This window comes from Rosa rugosa, chromosome 3, assembly GCF_958449725.1.
Source record: "Rosa rugosa chromosome 3, drRosRugo1.1, whole genome shotgun sequence".
NCBI classification, from domain to species: domain Eukaryota; kingdom Viridiplantae; phylum Streptophyta; class Magnoliopsida; order Rosales; family Rosaceae; genus Rosa; species Rosa rugosa.
This window is the reverse complement of record NC_084822.1, coordinates 51,877,054-51,896,119: the sequence shown is the minus strand read 5'-3', so window position 1 is coordinate 51,896,119 and position 19,066 is coordinate 51,877,054. Positions and strand designations below refer to the sequence as shown.

The 19,066-nt window shown below is 40.9% G+C and overlaps 2 protein-coding genes and 1 long non-coding RNA gene across 3 annotated transcripts; 2 read left to right on the top strand and 1 right to left on the bottom strand.

The window, feature by feature from the left end:
- Nucleotides 1-5,639: 5,639 nt before the first annotated feature.
- On the bottom strand, nucleotides 5,640-10,749 carry LOC133738260 (uncharacterized). Its single transcript, XM_062165757.1, has 2 exons — nucleotides 9,453-10,749; nucleotides 5,640-6,183 (listed from the first exon to the last, which is right to left on the bottom strand). Exons 1-2 carry the CDS (start codon nucleotides 10,562-10,564, stop codon nucleotides 6,162-6,164), a joined length of 1,134 nt encoding a protein of 377 aa, XP_062021741.1. The 5' UTR covers nucleotides 10,565-10,749; the 3' UTR covers nucleotides 5,640-6,161.
- Nucleotides 10,750-11,254: 505 nt separating this feature from the next.
- LOC133740665 (uncharacterized) lies at nucleotides 11,255-13,194 on the top strand. The gene is made up of 2 exons (XR_009861365.1): nucleotides 11,255-11,774; nucleotides 12,860-13,194. It is a non-coding gene; the product is annotated as an uncharacterized LOC133740665 (long non-coding RNA).
- Nucleotides 13,195-16,346: 3,152 nt separating this feature from the next.
- Nucleotides 16,347-17,030, top strand: LOC133735360 (uncharacterized). Its single transcript, XM_062162777.1, has one exon. The coding sequence runs from the start codon at nucleotides 16,432-16,434 to the stop codon at nucleotides 16,912-16,914; it is 483 nt and encodes a 160-aa protein (XP_062018761.1). The 5' UTR covers nucleotides 16,347-16,431; the 3' UTR covers nucleotides 16,915-17,030.
- Nucleotides 17,031-19,066: the final 2,036 nt, after the last annotated feature.

Below are 19,066 nucleotides of genomic sequence, written 5' to 3'. Positions count from 1 at the left end.
AGGCCATGGTTATGTAGTCCAGGGCCATGTAATAATTTTCCGGAAGAGAGAAAAAGATTGTAGATCTTAGGGTTACGGTTACTGTATTTTTTTTTTTTTGGTAACTCTCAATAAAAATTACCATTCTGCTTATTTATAGATAGGCTAACAAGGATAGTTACGGACTTGAGGGTTTTGTATAGATAGTGTTTGTTGGTTAGTTTGTTTATTATTTGTTGATTTGTTATTTGAATAAGTACTAGTTGTTCTAGTCAACTGGAGTTTATCTAGTCAATAGCAGTTTACCTGGTCTTTAGGAGTATCTCAACAGTAGACGGGTTTGTTTACTTGAGAGATTAGGATTCCAGTTTTTTCTGAGAAGTTTGTTTTATGTATTGCTATTTATATTCCCCTCAGTCAATGAATAATATATCGAAGTCATTCAGTAGCCACTTTGTGTCAATTATAGCTTTCAATCAAGTTTTCCAACATTGTGGTATCAGAGCCCCCACTGGGCCTGAGGTAAAGAAAGCAGAAGCTTTGTGACTTGCAGCAGCAAGTATGTCAGCAGACAACAACTATTTACAACCTTCCATCCCTCGCTTCGATGGTCACTATGATCATTGGAGTATGCTAATGGAGAATTTTTTGAGGTCAAAGGAGTATTGGAGCCTCGTTGAAACCGGAATCGCAGAACCCCCTGCCGGAGAGGTGATGACGGCTGCACAGAGGAGAACATTGGAAGAGCTGAAGCTGAAGGATCTCAAGGTAAAGAATTACCTATTCCAAGCAATTGATCGTTCTGTCCTTGAGACCATTCTGGTGAAGGACACATCTAAGCAAATATGGGATTCAATGAAGAAAAAGTACCAAGGGAATGCAAGGGTTAAGCGTTCGCAACTCCAGGCACTTCGTAGAGAGTTTGAGACTCTTGAAATGAAACATGGTGAGTCTGTTTCAGATTACTTTTCAAGGACTATGTCAATTGCCAACAAGATGCGGATACATGGTGACCGGATGCAAGATGTCACCATAGTGGAGAAAATTCTCCGTTCTATGACTGAGAAATTTAACTACATAGTCTGCTCCATTGAAGAATCCAAGGATATAGATGAGCTGTCAGTTGATGAGTTGCAGAGTTCGTTGCTTGTTCATGAGCAAAAACTCAATCGGAGTACTGAAGCGGAGCAGGCTGCTTTGAAGGTTGCAGCTAATGGTGAATTCTCAAGGGGCAGAGGTCGAGGTGCATGGACAGGAAGAGGAGGTAGAGGCAACCGGGATGGCAGTGGCAGAGGTAGAGGAGGTTTTGACAAGTCCAACATTGAGTGCTACCGCTGTCATGGGTATGGTCATTTTAAGTCTGAATGTACTGCTAATTTGCGCTATGACAGAGGAGAGAAGTCCCACTTTGCTGAGAAAGAAGAGAAAGAAGAAGAAACCTTGTTGATGGCCTATCATGATAAGGAGGCAAAGTCGAACTTGTGGTACCTGGACTCTGGCTGCAGCAACCATATGTGCGGTAACAAGTCTTTATTTTCTGAATTGGATGAGTCATTTAATGAGACTGTGAAGCTTGGAAACAATTCTAGAATATCTGTCATGGGGAAGGGAAATATCAAGCTGAAAATTGGTGATCACATTATCAAAATATGTGATGTATTTTATGTTCCAGAGTTAACAAGCAATCTGATAAGTTTGGGTCAGTTGCAAGAAAAAGGGTACACTGTCATCATGCAAAGAGGCTGCTGTCGCATTCAACATCCAGTAAGAGGTTTAATTGCACAAGTCAACATGACTGGTAACCGGTTGTTTCCATTACATATTGTGAATGATATTCAAAGTTGCTTTAGTACAAAGGTGGATGACGCAACTTGGTTATGGCATCTTCGCTATGGACACTTGCATTTCAATGGCTTAAAGACCTTGCAGCAGAAACATATGGTGAGAGGCCTTCCTAAAATCATTTGTCCATCAAGAATTTGTGAAGAATGTGTTATTGGGAAGCAACATCGAGATTCCTTTCCAAGAGGGAATGCATGGAGGGCTAAGGATGTGTTGCAGCTGGTCCACTCTGATATATGCGGACCGATCAGTCCATCATCAAACAGCAATAAGAGGTATTTCATTACTTTTATTGATGACTGTAGTAGAAAGACTTGGGTTTATTTCTTGCAACATAAATCAGAAGCTCTTTCTATGTTTAAAAGATTTAAAGCCTCAGTTGAGAATGCTTCTGGGAAGACCATTAAGATACTTCGTACAGACCGTGGTGGTGAGTATAACTCACATGATTTTGCAAACTTTTGTGCAATGCATGGAATACGAAGACAACTTACAGCGGCATACTCACCACAGCAAAATGGTGTATCAGAGAGGAAAAATCGCACAGTTTTGAACATGGTGCGAAGCATGTTGGTGAAAAGAAATATTCCAAAGAGTTTTTGGGCAGAAGCAGTTAATTGGAGTGTTCATGTTCTGAATAGAAGCCCCACTCTTGCTGTTAAAGATAAGACACCAGAAGAAGCTTGGACTGGGAACAAACCATCTGTTGATCATTTCAAAGTCTTCGGTTGCCTAGCTTATGCACATGTTCCAGATGAGAAGAGACAAAAGCTTGATGACAAAGGTTTGAAATGTGTCTTCCTTGGAGTCAGTGAGGAATCTAAGGCGTACAGGTTGTTCGATCCTGCTACCAACAAGTTAACTATCAGTCGTGATGTGGTGTTTGATGAAGAAAACTCATGGGAATGGAATGAAATGGAGCCGCAGCAAGTTTCTGTGTCCCCTGATGAAGAAGAAACTGAGAGAGAGTCAAACCAGCAGCTGCAATTATCTAATGAAGATTCATCTGCTAATAATCAAAATGAAGGCCAGTCAACAGATCCATCTAGTACAAGAATTCAACGCACAAGAAAGAGGCCGGCATGGATGATGGATTATGAAAGTGGAGGTGAGTTGTCTGATGATGATACTGCTGCTCATTTTGCCTTATTTGCAGACTGTGACCCTATAGCATTTGAAGAAGCAGTGAAGGAACCTAAGTGGCAGAAAGCCATGGATTCAGAAATCAAAGCTATAGAGAAGAATGATACCTGGGAGCTGACGGACCTTCCGAAAGGGCAGAAAACAATTGGTGTGAAATGGGTGTATAAAACCAAGCTCAATGAAAAGGGTGCAGTGGACAAACATAAGGCACGGTTGGTTGCAAAAGGGTACAAACAGAAGTTTGGAGTGGATTATAAGGAAGTGTTTGCTCCAGTGGCTAGGATGGATACCATTCGACTTGTGATTTCGATGGCTGCACAACACTCATGGCCTATTTACCAACTTGATGTGAAATCAGCTTTTCTGCATGGAGATCTTCAAGAGCAGGTATATATTGATCAACCCCTTGGTTATGTGAAAAAGGGAAGTGAGGAGAAGGTATATAGGTTAAAGAAGGCTCTATATGGTCTAAAACAAGCACCACGTGCTTGGTATAGTCGTATAGATACCTACTTTTCTAATGCTGGCTTTCAAAGGTGTCCATATGAGCATACGCTCTACATTAAATCTGGAATTGCAGGAAAGTTTTTGGTGGTTTGTTTGTATGTAGATGACCTCATCTATACAGGCAATGATGATGATATGTTCGCTGAATTTAAGAACTCTATGATGGCTGAGTTCGAGATGACTGATCTGGGAAGATTGCACTATTTTCTTGGTATAGAAGTACTACAATCATCGGCTGGAATTTTCATCACACAAAGAAAGTATGCTCTGGAGGTTTTGGAGAAATTTGAGATGAAGGATTGTAATGCAATTGCAATCCCAGCAGAACCGGGACTGAAGTTGACTATGGATCCTGATGGCAAGAAAGTTGGTAGCACGTTCTTTAAGCAAATTGTTGGAAGTCTGATGTATCTTACAGCCACAAGGCCTGATATCATGCTTTCAGTAAGTCTCATTAGCAGGTTTATGGAACGTCCAACAGAGCAACATCTCTCTGCTGCAAAAAGAATCTTGCGCTATGTAAAAGGTACATTTGATTTTGGTGTTCTTTATAAGAGGGGAGAAAAGTCAGAGCTTGTTGGATTCACAGATAGTGATTATGCTGGTGATGTTAATGATAGAAGAAGCACATCTGCTTATGTTTTTATGATGGGGTCAGGACCAATTTCATGGGCTTCAAAGAAACAGCCAATTGTGACCCTATCAACTACGGAGGCTGAGTTTGTCGCAGCAACAGCTTGTGCTAGTCAGGCCATTTGGCTGAGGAAGTTACTTGAGGAGTTGAGTTATGAGCAACAAGGTCCAACGACAATTTATTGCGACAACATATCTGCAATCAAGCTCTCAAAGAATCTGGTTTTTCATGGAAGGAGCAAGCATATAGATGTTAGATACCACTTCTTGCGTGATTTGTGCAAGGTTGGTGTGATTGATATGGTTCATTGCAAAACGGAAGATCAGTTTGCAGACATACTGACCAAGCCTCTTAGGTCAGCTGTGTTTGTAAAACTCCGAGGTCTACTGGGTGTATGTTCAAGGAAAGAAGTGGTTGGCAATGGAGCAGATGAAGGTTGCTGGAGCTTTCTATGTAAACTGATACTTAAAGAAATTTAAGGCATCAGTTTAAGGGGGGATGTTTGTTGGTTAGTTTGTTTATTATTTGTTGATTTGTTATTTGAATAAGTACTAGTTGTTCTAGTCAACTGGAGTTTATCTAGTCAATAGCAGTTTACCTGGTCTTTAGGAGTATCTCAACAGTAGACGGGTTTGTTTACTTGAGAGATTAGGATTCCAGTTTTTTCTGAGAAGTTTGTTTTATGTATTGCTATTTATATTCCCCTCAGTCAATGAATAATATATCGAAGTCATTCAGTAGCCACTTTGTGTCAATTATAGCTTTCAATCAAGTTTTCCAACAGATAGGACCACTGGTCCGATAAAGAGAACGATAAAAAGCCGATGGGTTTTCTGCTAACTGAATCGGTGATTGCTATCATGACCAAGAAGCCTAGGCCACTCGTGGCACCCCCAAAGCAAATGTAAGTTCTTTCCTCCGCTTGGATTACCATTAATTTTTTTTTTATTATTATTATAAATACAGTGCAGAATAACCTTTTCCAACGAATGACTCATCAGCAATGGGTTTTCAAAAAATAGTGTAGTGGTAGAATAATTCCCATAAATGTTCATCGGCAAATAGTTTTCAAGAATAAAAAATTCTTACTAATGAACATGTCGTCGGCAAATTTTTTTTTCTTAAGTATTATTCAAGTACTTTAGTATTCTTTTACTCAATATAAAAAAATCATGCACGTCCTCGAAACTTCATGCAACATATTCCCATTGCGTTGTAGGAGTCCTTGCTCCTGACCAAATTTTTTCATAAAGTTTGGGAACTATAGCACACCTTTTTAAAGAAAATTTATCTCTCTAATTTTCATGGTTGCAACCAATCCCAAGAGTTAATTATTTTCTTCATCTTCTACCAAGCCCACACTAGCCTGCTCATCATTGGACATTGGTAAGGTGGATTTCCTTTTGCATTATTTGAAGAGTAGAATTTGATGAGCAAATATCATACCCAGGAAATTGATTCGTTTTACAATGTTTGCATTAAAAAACCAGGACCTAAACATCTTTGCAATTATGCCAAGCTGAAAAGCCAAATATAGTACATACACCCAGGAAGAGTGCAAAACAATCTTTAAAGCGTATCCGTCGAAAATAAATGTCTAAAAGTACACATAAACATAAATGCACAAAGGTCATGTCGGGTACTAAGGGCAATCAAAATCAGGTAAATGTGATTTAGATTTAAACCACAATCACCAAGAGTGCCATACCACATACATCTAGATGGAAAATGCTTTTCTGCTTTTTATGCTGGACCTAAAGGCAAAGGCAGCAAAGTATTGCAGTCTATAGTAAGTGCTATACGACAACTTAAAACCAAATATCTTTCAAACTAAAGACCAGCAAACCTAGATCATAGACAGTATTTATTAATCAAAATGCATAATTACTGAACATATTCAATGTACTCTCATCCTCACAGGCCTTGAATGCCAGCACTTTTAGCAGCAAACCATATTTCCACACTGAGAATCAGTCTCGCACTTCTTTTAAGTACTTCCGTCAATCCAAAATGGATGAAGATGAGTAACAGACAAACTTCACGATTCCACTCACAATCAAGGTCCCCAGGTACAGGCCCTGTATCACATGACATGTAAAAGGAATAAATCATCAAGAATGCATGCATTATACCACCTACCATAAACAAAGAAGACCAAAATCTCCTAAATAGCTCAAAATATAATTTACAGTATAGGGAACATAGCTGAGCAGAATCAACAGATCAACTCATCCAATATGGTAATCCAGTAAAAAGGTTTCAATGTTCATCGCCAAAATAACACTTTCCTTATCCGCAACAATGTCATAAATAACCACAATCAAATGGACCGCTACCAACCATTGAACCAAACAAGTAATTATAGAAACTCAAATCTAACAAAGAAAATACTCGAGAATCAATTTTGAAAGATTGGTATATTATTATGCCCGGACGGCGGAGGCAACTCAAGCAAGTGTCATCCACCTTCCTCAAAATTATGAGACTCCCAGGGATTTATATATATATATATATATATATATATATATATATATAAGGAGAGAATCAAGATAAAAAATAGGTCTTTATTCACACCCAGTAAAGTATACAAAATCATTCAATCCCAATATGGGTTATCAGAACATATTATAACACCAAACAGAGAATCAGTAATGAAAGTAACAGGACAGCTCTAAGGTTTAGCGCAGGCTCTGCTAACAACAACTAATCGGTTAGATGAACATTTGTTGAGTGAACAAGGAAATAATAACATAGAATATTGTTACAAAACAAAAATATTGAGCCCTTCAGGCTGTACATATGTCTATATGTATCTTGTGAGGGAAAAACTGCATTCGATCAAAAAGGGAATGCAATAAAGCATCATTACTTAGTGACCCATAATTAGACAAATATGAGCATAGAACAAGAATTCAAGATCCCCGGATTAGTTAAGGGCAAGCCCCCATACACAACTATACCATATCTCGGTTAAAAGTTATCACAAAAACCAACAGACGTCTTGTTTTACCTTAGGAGCTGCTTCAGTGTCACAGTTGCTACCACTAAACTAAATAACAAACCATTGCATTCTTATAAAATGCCATTTACATGCATCCTAAAAGTGGGCAACAATTACACGAAGCCTAAGCAACCTTGTTTTCTTAGTTGGTTATACTAGACCAGCCCGGCTTTTTTTTTAGGGCTAGTTACCTTTTCGGTCCCTGTGGTTTATCCACTATTTCCAATTTGGTCCTGGTGTTTATCTCCATTAAATTAACAGAGTCACTTCCAAACAATTTTAAGATATATCGCGCACGTGGGAGGCATATGGCGATAGTCTTTTCTCCTTGACCTGATTAAGTAACAGAGATAAACACAAGAACCGAATTAGCCAAACTGGAAACGCCTAGCCATTCTAGAACTTGAACAATCATTTGGTTTGTTTACTCATTGACTGCTCTGTTCAGCCCTAAAAATAGAAACTAAACAGAAATCGTCACTTGGGTTGTCCGACAAAGACACGAGATTTGGAAAATTGGATAAATGGGTAAAACTGGACCAATCAGGTAACAAAGTTGGCAGAGATAAACACAAGAACCAAATTAGCCAAATAGGAAACGCCTAGCCATTCTTTAATTAGAACAATAATTTGGTTAATTTATTCTTTGACTGCTCTGCTCCGCTATAAACTAAAGAGAAATCACCACTTGGGTTGTCTGATAAAGACACGAGAATTCTAGGAAATCAGCTAAACGGGTAAACACAGAGACCAATCAGGTAATTATCTTTTAGGCGGGTTTGTAGTTGGGTTGAGTGGAAATTGGAGATGGACACAAGAACAAACTGGATCACATTTGAAACACATGGAATTGCCTAAAGAAGTAAAACATGCAAAAGAGGTTACCCCTTTTTTGGGTCCTAAAATAGATCAGCCCCGCCTTATGATACCCATTTTTATAGTTATATGCCAGTTTTATGTTTTGGGCTAGTAAATGCTCCTATGAGCAAAGTACAAGATATTTACCTGCTTCAACGCTTGGGAAGAGTATCCAGTAACTAAGCAGAAAGAAACAGATTGAAAACTTACCTATGATACTTGGCATTCTAAGACGAAGTTAACAAACTATTAAGAAATTAAAGAAATTGATTTGAGAAGTATGTAAGGAATTCAAGCAGTAAAGAAAAAGAGAGCTAGCTATAGTGGTAACTTCTTTCTTACATAATTCAAACAATACCAATTTCTTTCAATATAACATGATGCACATTTATATAGTTATCTTCTATTGACTGGTTATAATCTGTTTAAGATAGGAACATATGTGCCAGAAACCGGTGAGTTGCGAGAGTGCATAGGCAAATAAAAAATTCGAAGAAACTACGACAATAGTATTAACATTTTCATTTATGACCAAAAAAGATAATCCAGATGCTTATTAATCCATGCCCATGTTTAAAAAAATGTAAAAGAGTGCTTAGTTTCTTCATACACTTAATATGATGAACCAAATAATGTTTATCTTCTATTTCAATGGACGAATTTTTCCTTTTATGTTTTTTGCACATGGAAAGAAGGCCAAAGGTGGTTCTTATATCCACAAAGGTACATCTGACATATCATGTCGAGACTCTGTTCTTTTTCAACAGACATAAGAAGTGGCTATATTTCCATTGCCTTCTCCCTTTTACTACCCCAACAAAAAGACGTACGTTATCAAGTCTCATGTATCCAGATCCAAAACAAAGAAATGCAGGGATCACTAAGGGTGAGCATCAAAAGAATATAAAGATACTTAGAATTTCCGCTTACATTGCAGCATAGTACTTGTACAATAAGCACATGCAACAAACGATTAGAATATATCAAAGGCCATGCAACATAAGTGGAATATATCAAAGGCCACAGGGAAAGGCATGCTTAGGAAAATCATGCAGAGACCATACTCCCATAACAGAGGACACTTAAAAGAAGGAGCAGCACAACTGTCAACTTTGGGAATATCATTTTTCAGTAAGAGCAGAGATTCACACATCAAAAGCAAGCTTTCCAGCGAGAACAAAAGCAGTTAAAGACAATTCATTTTGACATTCACCACTATCCAACTACACAAACACGATACCTTCCTCCAAACCAAATAAATAACATCCTTAATGAGTTAATGGAAATGTGCAAGGTTCGGTCCCATAAACAAACGTTTCAAACATAAATTTATCTGATACTAATTTAACAAACAAGCAGCAGCAAAATTCAAAAGTTTAAATTAACTTCAATGACGGCATTTGGCATTTCAACAAAAAACAATGATAGATACACCAATAGAAATGCAACTAAATCAAGAACTTAATATTTAGGTGAGAGTTGCTATACCCAATATTAATTAGGCTGCTGAGCGAATCCATAAGCTGCTGTTGCTGAGGATGCTGCGGGTGCTGCGATTGTTGTTCCTCCTCCTGTTGCTGCTGCATTGGTGCTATAGCACCGGCGGCAACCGCCGCCGCCGTAGAAGAAGCTCCCTTGGATTCAACATACCTCCACAGATACCAAGCTGCGACTGACCTATAAGGCCGCCACTTGTCACACAGCTGCTCCATCTGTGAGGGCCGAGGCAACTCCTCAAGCCCGTAGAGGAGCTGAACACCTTTGCGAATCCCTAGGTCATTCACCGGAAGCACGTCGGGCCGGTGCAGCGAGAAAATCATGAACATGTGGACAGACCAAGAGCCAATGCCACTGACCATGGTCAGCATTGTGAACAACGACTTGTCGTCCATATTTACAATGGCAGCATCAGAGAGAATTCCATTCTGGTACTTCCTGGCCAAGTCATGGAGGTAGCTGGCTTTCCGGCCGGAGATTCCGATTTGCCGGAGCTGTATAGCGCTCTGGGCGAGCACGCTCTCGGGATTGACGCAGGCCTCGCCGCCGCAGAGCTGGATGAAGCGCGTGTAGATCGACGTGCCGGCCTTGTAGGCGAGTTGCTGGTAGAGAATGCTACGGGTTAGGGCAAGGAACGGAGTGTGGAAGTTGTCGAATTGCGGTGGTTGGTGGGCGTCGATCAACGGAATCAGAAGCGGATCGGCGTTTCGGAGATGCCGAATCGCCGATTCGACCTCGCCTTCGCACCGGAGAGGTCGGCCGACGGCTCTCGAAACCGAGATGGCGCGTGGCTGGACGATCTTGGACTTTGTGGGCCTGGGCTTGGGGTTTTCGGGCGCGGCGGCGGTTTGTTGAGATGGATTCGGGTCTGAACTGTCGGGCGAGAGCTTCCGGATCTTCCGCGGGCGGAAGGGGATTTTGGAAGGGGGAGAGGAGCTTAGGGGCGGAGCATTGGTGAGTTCGGTCGGAGTTGGTTCGGCGATTGTGGTGGTGGCGATAGAGTCATGCTGCGGCGGCGGTTGAGGAGTCTCAGACTGAGGTGGTTCGGTCTGAGCCTGAGTCTGGGGCTGGGCTTGGGCTTGGGCCTGGGTTTGCTCTCCCATGGGTGAGAAATTGAATGGCGGATCAACTAAAAATGCGGGTCGGGTTCCGGTGCGGCGACGGCGACGGCGGAGGAGAAGTGGTGGTGGTTTACCAGAAGGGTCGAATGAAACCAATCATCGGAAATTGAGAGAGAGTTTGAACTTTGAAGAAGCGACTACGAATTTGACTGTAACAAGTTAAATAAGTTTAAGGGGGACAATAACTCATTTTAATCTCTTCGGTGTTTTTTTTTTTTAATTAATTAAATTTTTTTTTTTTTTTTCTCACTGCGAGTACGACTCTGAATTCTGGTTTATCCGTTTTCTCCTCCGTTACGATTTTGGTGTTTGACGCTCCGTTTTAGCGCGTGTTACACGTGAGTAATCATTATGAGTGAGTTGTGCAACAGTAGTGTGGATTTTTTTTTTTGGGGTCAAATAGTAGTGTGGATTACGATGAAAATGAGCCCAATTTAGCCCCATTTTGACTGGACAACTATTGTTCAAAAGCCTCATATGCGGATTCAGGCTGCTAGTGGATTGAGCCTGGCAGGCCCAATTAATGGGCCTAAACCCAAAGATCATATCCACATACTTGAATCAAGGAGCAAGAAAGCCTTGTGTTTCAGACTTTCAGGCAGTCGAACCACTAGATTGGCTCAACTAAGGCCCAGTTTGGGATTGATTTTGGACCTGCTTTTGAACCTGCTTCTGCTTTTGGGGTTATCCTATGCTGTTTGGTAAATCATCTAGAAGTGGCTTTTGGTCCGAATTGCTTCTCCTAGAATCTGAAATTGAGAAGCACCCATCTACCAGCTTTGGGAAGCTGCTTCTGAAGAAACACGGAGTGAACAGTAGCTCATTAAATGAAATTATCTGTTTTTTCCTTTTATGTCCTCAAGACCTCTCTATCTGTCGACCCAGATAGGGTTTGTTATGCTCGACGTTTCTTCCCAGTCTCCTCCTCAAAACACATCTTGCCATCGATCCTCCGCCACGCCCCAAGCCCAAAGCATCGATCGATCGATCTCTCCGGCGTCTTGAAAAGCCAATTCTGTCGCTCCTCCGCCACGCCCTAAGCCCAAAGCATCGATTGATCGATCTGTCCTGTGTCTTGAAAAGCCGTTGCCGTCGCTCCTCCGCCACGCCCCAAGCCCAAAGCATCGATCGATCGATCTCTCCGGCGTCTTGAAAAGCCAATTCCCGGATCGATCTCTCCTGCGTCTTCAAGGTATCTGTCTATTGTGTAGTTGGTTATTGAATTTGGATTTGTGGGAGTTTTGGTTTTGGGGTTGTTTTTTAATTCACTTTCGTGGACTGTTTTTTAATGGATCTGATGAATGGATTTTGAAGAGTTATGATAAAACTGAAATCACATAAAAAGAAGTTTGGATGGAGATGGAGTTAGATTCAATACGGTTGAGGGTGTGTATTTAGTATTCGTTAATTTGGAATAGTATTCGTTAATTTTGTACTTTACATTTGCATTCAACTATCAGTTACAATGATTTCTGAGAAATTTGTGGGTAGGTATTAAAATGCAGAAGTAGAAGTTGGTTGTTTTTGGCAAGTAGAAGTTGAGTTGTTAAGCAAGATGATTATATGGAATATGTTGTGAAATAGAATGAAGATGATCATGGATTAGGGCATGGAGTTTGATCCAGGGAAAGCAAAATTGATGGAGGCAAAATATGTCACTTCCATATGTATATAGGAGTTGAATGTTCTAGTACTACAGTGATTCGATTTTTACAAGGAATTGGTATTGTAGTCTTGTGCATTAATGGGTATTATCGAAAAGCTGCTCAAGAATTTCTCTTGCAAAGGTAACATACATTGCTCTCTTTCTGCAAAAGCTGAACACTATTTTCATTCTGTTTGGTTTCTGTTAATCTCATGCTATAAACAATGTACGCCTCTATTTTCACTCTTTTGTTTGTGTATAGTCTCTAGTTCTCTTACTTTATGACAAGCTATAGAATGCTCTTGATGATTTGTATTGGACCATAGTTGGTGATTCTGAATAGATTTGTGACCTTTTAAAGGGAACATGGTAAGTGGGTTAGGATTAGGATAGGCTAGGGTTTGATCCTATAGTATAAGCAAACAAAAGGAAAAATGTAAATGTAAAATTGAGTTTGGTAAAAATGCATCAGTCATGAAGGATGTTCCAGCGGTGATTATGTCTTCTGAACATGTTTATCTTCATGTTCCAGTCATGAAGTAAATATTGTTAATAGTTGTTGAATTATGCTCACTTTCCTTTGGTCTTTGTTTTGTTACATTGAGGCTAACGTCATAAATATTATGAAATAGGTGCTTGGGGGAAGGAGCTCAGATGTTCATGCAAAAACCAATCAAACAGTCAGACATTAAGCAATTGAGATGTCATCTGATGAACTGCAGAAGCTGAACACACATACCTTGTTCTGGAGGAGAAGTGAAGAGAAGCTAAAGAAATCACCTGCTAATTTTGTTTTTGGGTTTTGTTTCCTCAAAACTTGCTATCTTCATATCTTGATGAGTTCTTTTAAATGCACTTCCATCTCACTGTTGTCCTTAGTGTGACTGAAATCATTTGTTACTGTGGTGAATTCACTGATAAACTCCGAGTTTGGGCCAATAATATTGTTTGTACATCATATTATGAATTTCTTCTGTTTGACCTGGGAGTCTAGCTTACAAGTTACAACTGTTATAGCTTGTTCTTTTCTTACCAAAAAGACATTTAACTCATCCTACCAAAATATTTCGAGGCCAGTGGATACAGAGCATGAAATTTTGACCAAATCTCAGGTCATGCAGTACAACAAATATTCCTAGGAACTCTATACTGTCTACTGGTCTTTTCAGTCGTAACTAGTTATTACACGTATTACATGATGGTACATACATAAATTCCATATCAAAGTAAATTGGCATTGTGACAGTTACCATGGTTATCAGTATCATTCAAATTAACCTATTATCGTCGAGTATCATTTGCTTTCTTGTTTCTAAGCTCCCTTTAAGCATCAGCTAATGCTATATGATCATTGCGTTCCAACTTATGTATGCTTTGGATGTGTTTGTCTTTTTTTTCATATGGAACTTTACTTTTGTGTGCTGCGAATATTAGTACAAGGATTTGACTTCTTATATCAAAGTAATATATCAATGTATGTATGTTGTTGTAGTAAAATTTCATATGGTTACTTGTGGAACCTACAATAGTTGCTCACATGGTAAGTGGGTGAAGAAATTGACTGCTTAATTTATCGATTGAACTGAAAGTAAAGTCCTTTGCTTTATGAAAGGGAAATCAGGAATGTAAAAAATAATAATTGGATCTTCAAGGCTAGCTAGGAAAGCAAATTCTAAGAGAGGCACGATATATCCAATCACCAATGTGGTGCAAAAGTTGATTTTGATTCTAGGCATAAAAGAAAATAACTTATCAAAATCCAAACAAATCTTACTAATACAATAGATTAAAATATGTATAAATCCATATGGAGTTAAAATAATCTGTGGATTATGTAGCGATTCCGAAACCTAAACCTAGGTTTCGTGAGCAGTGCGACGGCGTCCCTTGGCTCCGATCTGCAGCAGGGCGCTCCGGCGTCGTTTTCCAGACCAAGGAGGACGAGACTTCGATCTCGGGTTGCGTTGTGGTTGAGCCTGGTTTTGGTTCTTTCGGGCTGCGTTGTGGTCGACGGCCGTGGTCGGCATCAGGCTTCTGGGGGAGGCTCTTCCTGCATCATCGGTTTCCAGTCAGAGTGAATCGGTGTCGGGACTAGAAGATGAGATCGGTCGTGGTTTCGGGACTAGAGGAGGAGCGAGATCGGAGCTTTCCTCCTAGAGCTCGGCGTTCGGATCAGCGGCTAGCACAGGCTTTGGTGGGCGGCGAGATGGCTGCCACGGTCTCCTGCCTGGGGAGGCCGCCGGACTGATTTGGCGGTGGCGGGCGGCTTCTCGGAAGGGCTAGATTCGGCGTCTAGGTGTGAGGCACGTAGGGTGTGGGTAGTGGGCCTTGGGCCTCTGCCTTTCTGGGCTGCAGGGATGTAGTCTAGAGACTTGGGTCTATAGCCCAATTCCCCCTATTTTCTCACACTTGGGTCGGGTTTGGGCTTTTTGGGATGGTCTGTCCTGCTCTTTGTCCTGCATCTGCTCCTAGAATGTTGCTGTGGGTGTGTTGAATGTCGCGACGTACACCAAAAGGGTCTTAGGCGTCAAGATGTTCAGGACATTGGTTTCATTTTTGGGCAGTGTAGGATTAGGGAGTTTTTTTCAATTCTGCATTTTCTTTTTCAGCAGTTCCTTTTGGATTTTAGTTTTCAAGTATGGATTTCTTTTGGATTTAGTAATCTTCGTGAGCTTGCATTGTAATATGAGGGGTGCTTGTACCCTTCATGCTTAACCGAGTGAGGTCGTCATGATTTCGATCAATGGATTAGTCTTCCGTTGCCCTAAAAAAAAAAAAAAAAAAAAATCTGTGGATTATGTAGAATTCACGAGAATCCACGGATTATAAGAAGTCAGACAGAATATGTATGCCCATTTTGGTAATTATACCCAGCCAAAGCACTTTTGCCTTGCAACTTATCAAACACCTACAAATTGCTTTTCATTCTCACAACACTTTTAAAAACAGTTTACCAAACACCTCAGCTGATTCCTCTCACAGCAAGTTCGAAAGTGATTCCTCTCACAGCACAGCAATCCCAAACTAAGCCAAATATTAAAAAGACATCTTTTGTCATTGCGTCGGCAAATCCTGTTTGGGTTCAACAGTAACCCCAAATGCATCTTGCGTTTCACTCGAACTACTGAAAATACTTTTTCTTTTGTTACGTGTCCTTCCTTGATTTTGACGAGTGTGCCAGCCGAAAGCATATAGGAAATTAGCAAAGAAAACACTCAATTTGTAATAATAATTAGGATTAAATTCAGTTTAGTCCCTCAGACTTTAGGCCAAACATCAGTTTGGTCCCTCATCTTTTTTTTTAATCAAACTCATCCCTGATCTCTCGAATTGCATCAACCTCGTCCAAAATTTGAATCCGGCCCCAAATGTGACGTCATTGTCTGCTGAGCTGGAGCAGACAATGAGGTCCCACAGGAAGGGCATAATGGACATTTCGTATTTAATCTAATTTCTATTTTTTTTTTTCTCTTATTTTCTCTCTCTTCTCTCTCTCGCTCTCTCTCTCACTCACATCTGAAACAGAGAGAGGAGCTCTCTCTCTCTCTCTCACACACATATTCCCAGCCACCATGAACACCGGCCGGCCACCATGAATCTCTGCTCACACCCTCGACCACCTCCACATCCTCGACTAAACTCCACACCCTCATGGTGGAGTGAGAGAGAGCAAGTACCAACCTCAAACATCGACCTCCACTGCTGGCTCCGCTTCCCCCTCGATTTCCTCCCCTTCCGCTCCCCCCACCCCGTCGCCTCCTCCTCCGGCCTCCTCTACCTCTGGGCTGACTCCCGCGACTCCACCAAGTCCCTTGTCGTCTGCAACCCTCTCACCCACCGCTTCCTCACCTTACCTCAGCTCGGCTCCGCCTGGTCAAGGCACGGCTCCGTCCTCGTTGACTCCGCCACCCGCGTCATGGTCCTTACCTAGCTCGCCGCGCTTTACTTCTCCGCCGGCGCCGGCAACCACTGGCTCAAATTCTCTTCCAATCTTCCGTCCAAGCCCCGCAGCCCGATCCTCGTGGCCGACTCGGTCTTCGCGCTCTGCGACGTCGGCTCGCACAAATTTGAGGTTAAATAGGTGCTAGCATTTCATCTTAGGTTGGCAATCTCAGAAGGTGAGCCTCCGCAGTTTCAAGATTTGATTTTTGGCGAAAGATCCTCGCAAATTTTGTTAATTTTGTGAAATTTTAGGGTTTTAGAGATGGGCAAGGACGCCAAGGCCGGAGGAAAAGGCAAGGGAAAAGCCGCAGCCGGCGCCGACTGCGACGAGGGCGGCGGCTCTAAGGGAAAAGGAAAGTCCGGCAAGGGCGGAGCTTCCGATGGGCTCGGCACCTGCACGTATGTGAAGGCAAGGCACTTACTTTGTGAGAAGCAGGGAAAGATCAACGAAGCCTACAAGAAGTTGCAGGACGGCTGGCTCGGAAACGGCGATAAGGTCCCTCCGGCGGAGTTCGCTAAGTTGGCCTCCGAGTACTCCGAGTGTCCTTCAGGGAAGAAAGGCGGCGACCTCGGGTGGTTTCCTCGCAGGAAGATGGCCGGCCCTTTTCAAGAGGTGGCCTTCAGCACTCCGATTGGGGCTACCAACGGTGCTTTCAAGTCCACGTATGTGTTGATACTTTTCGCAATTTTAGATCTTTATAGTCTTTCTGATGCATTTGTTACTCTCTGCTATACACTGGAGTAGAGTAGAGTAGAGTGGAGTGCTTGTTTGTTCCTTTGGAAAACTAATGTGGTGGAATAGGAAGGGCATGTACTGTTGCAAGCTGTGAAGACTTAATTGTGATACTGAAATTTGTTCTTGGTTATGGTGGATGTGTTTAGGTAATTTTATCTTCTACTGTCGGTTCGGGGTGATTGAGTCTTGATTGTATAGGTTATTGGCAAGACATGTGTTGAGGGTGTGGAGGTGGTCGAGGGTGTGAGCAGAGGATTCATGGTGGCCGGCCGGTGTTCACGGTGGCTGGGAATATGTGAGAGAGAGAGAGAGAGAGAGAGAGAGAGAGAGAGAGAGAGAGAGAGAGAGAGAGAGAGAGAGAGAGAGAGAGAGAGAGAGAGAGAGAGAGAGAGAGAGAGAGAGAGAGAGAGAGAGCTCCTCTCTCTGTTTCAGATGTGAGTGAGAGAGAGCGAGAGAGAGAAGAGAGAGAAAATAAGAGAAAAAAAAATAGAAATTAGATTAAATACGAAATGTCCATTATGCCCTTCCTGTGGGACCTCCTTGTCTGCTCCAGCTCAGCAGATGACGTCACATTTGGGGCCGGATTCAAATTTTGGACGAGGTTGATGCAATTCAAGAGATCAGGGATGAGTTTGATTAAAAAAAAAAGATGAGGGACCAAACTGATGTTTGGCCTAAAGTCTGAGGGACTAAACTGAATTTAATCCTAATAATTAATACTATTAATTGGTATGACTCCGATGACTGACGTACATAACACAACACTAAGTTGACTATATAAAGTTTACCAAGGAAATGAATCCCTCTTCTAATCTTTTGAGTTTTTATATATATTTTTTTATCAGAGATGAATTTCGATAAAGAACATACAATTGATTTAACGATACAACAATTCCACAGAGGATTCAAATATAAGATGGTGGTAACCCATAAAACAAAATAGAAACAGAAAGAGCCCAACCCAGATTACTGGAATAAAAAATAAAAGATGACTTGGTCATTAGAAAACACAAACTTGATATGGTTTCGATGCCATCTTCCTTTAGGCCTCGTTTAGTTGCCGGAAAGAAAATTGGTTCCTTGGTATTTCCCACGAGCATGAGAAAGTAAATTTTCCACTACTTTCCATATCAATGTTTAGAAACGCAGGGAAAGTAATCGGAAAATGTATTTTACTTTCATTTTCAATGTTTGGTTTGTGCATGAATAGGAAAGTAGATAACATTAATTTTCCAATAATATCCTATTTATCAAAACATAAACAACTCAAGAATAAAAAGTTTATTGGATAATTTGGTAATAACAACCATTAAAATAATCTTTAGAGTAAACAATTAATGTGCAATTAATACAGGGAAAGTATGAAGGAAATGAATCCCATAGGGTGTGGGAGGATCCATTTTCCCTCTATTTTCCCTTCATGCAGGAAAATTATTCCTTTCCTTGGGTGTGCAAAGAATTAGGTTTCCCTTCCCAATATTTCAATTCCGCAAACTAAACGAGGCCTTAGTTGCATGAAAAGATTGAGACCTACTATGTCTCCCGCGCCGCCCTTCATTTGAAGGGATGGTAAACTTCAAAACTGGAGTTAGTGTTCCGCTACAGAATCAAGTGTCAACTTTCAATGTTCGCCACACACAGTCCACACACTTCACTAGACAAAGACAAGTCGACCAAAAGTAGTTGGCATAGATAGTACCATAAAGTTTGGTATCCACGTGCACCATGCAAATTATTATTACCATTGAGCTCAATCAGTATTTTTTTTATAATATATATTTTTTTGCTTTGTGCACTAAATACATTCCATCTTATAAGAACTTATTTTACACATGAATACTATTTCGACCAAAGATGAACCCAGAAAATGATGCTCGAAGAAGTAACGACTGTTAGGTATAAAAATTGGTTCTTAACCTACCAAGCTAGCTATATAAGTTAAAAAAAATCACGTGCGTTTCTTTTTTTCTTTGTTTTTTGGTTTAGTGTAATGATAGGAGCATAAATTATAATGTACAAGTTGATAAAATCGGCAGACATTGATATTTTGGAAAGGTTTCCTTCTTGGATTCAATAGTGATAGCCACGAGGATTGACTCTATCCACAAACTCTAGAGGAGAGCTAGCCCTAGAATAATAATAATATATTCTTGGAATCGAT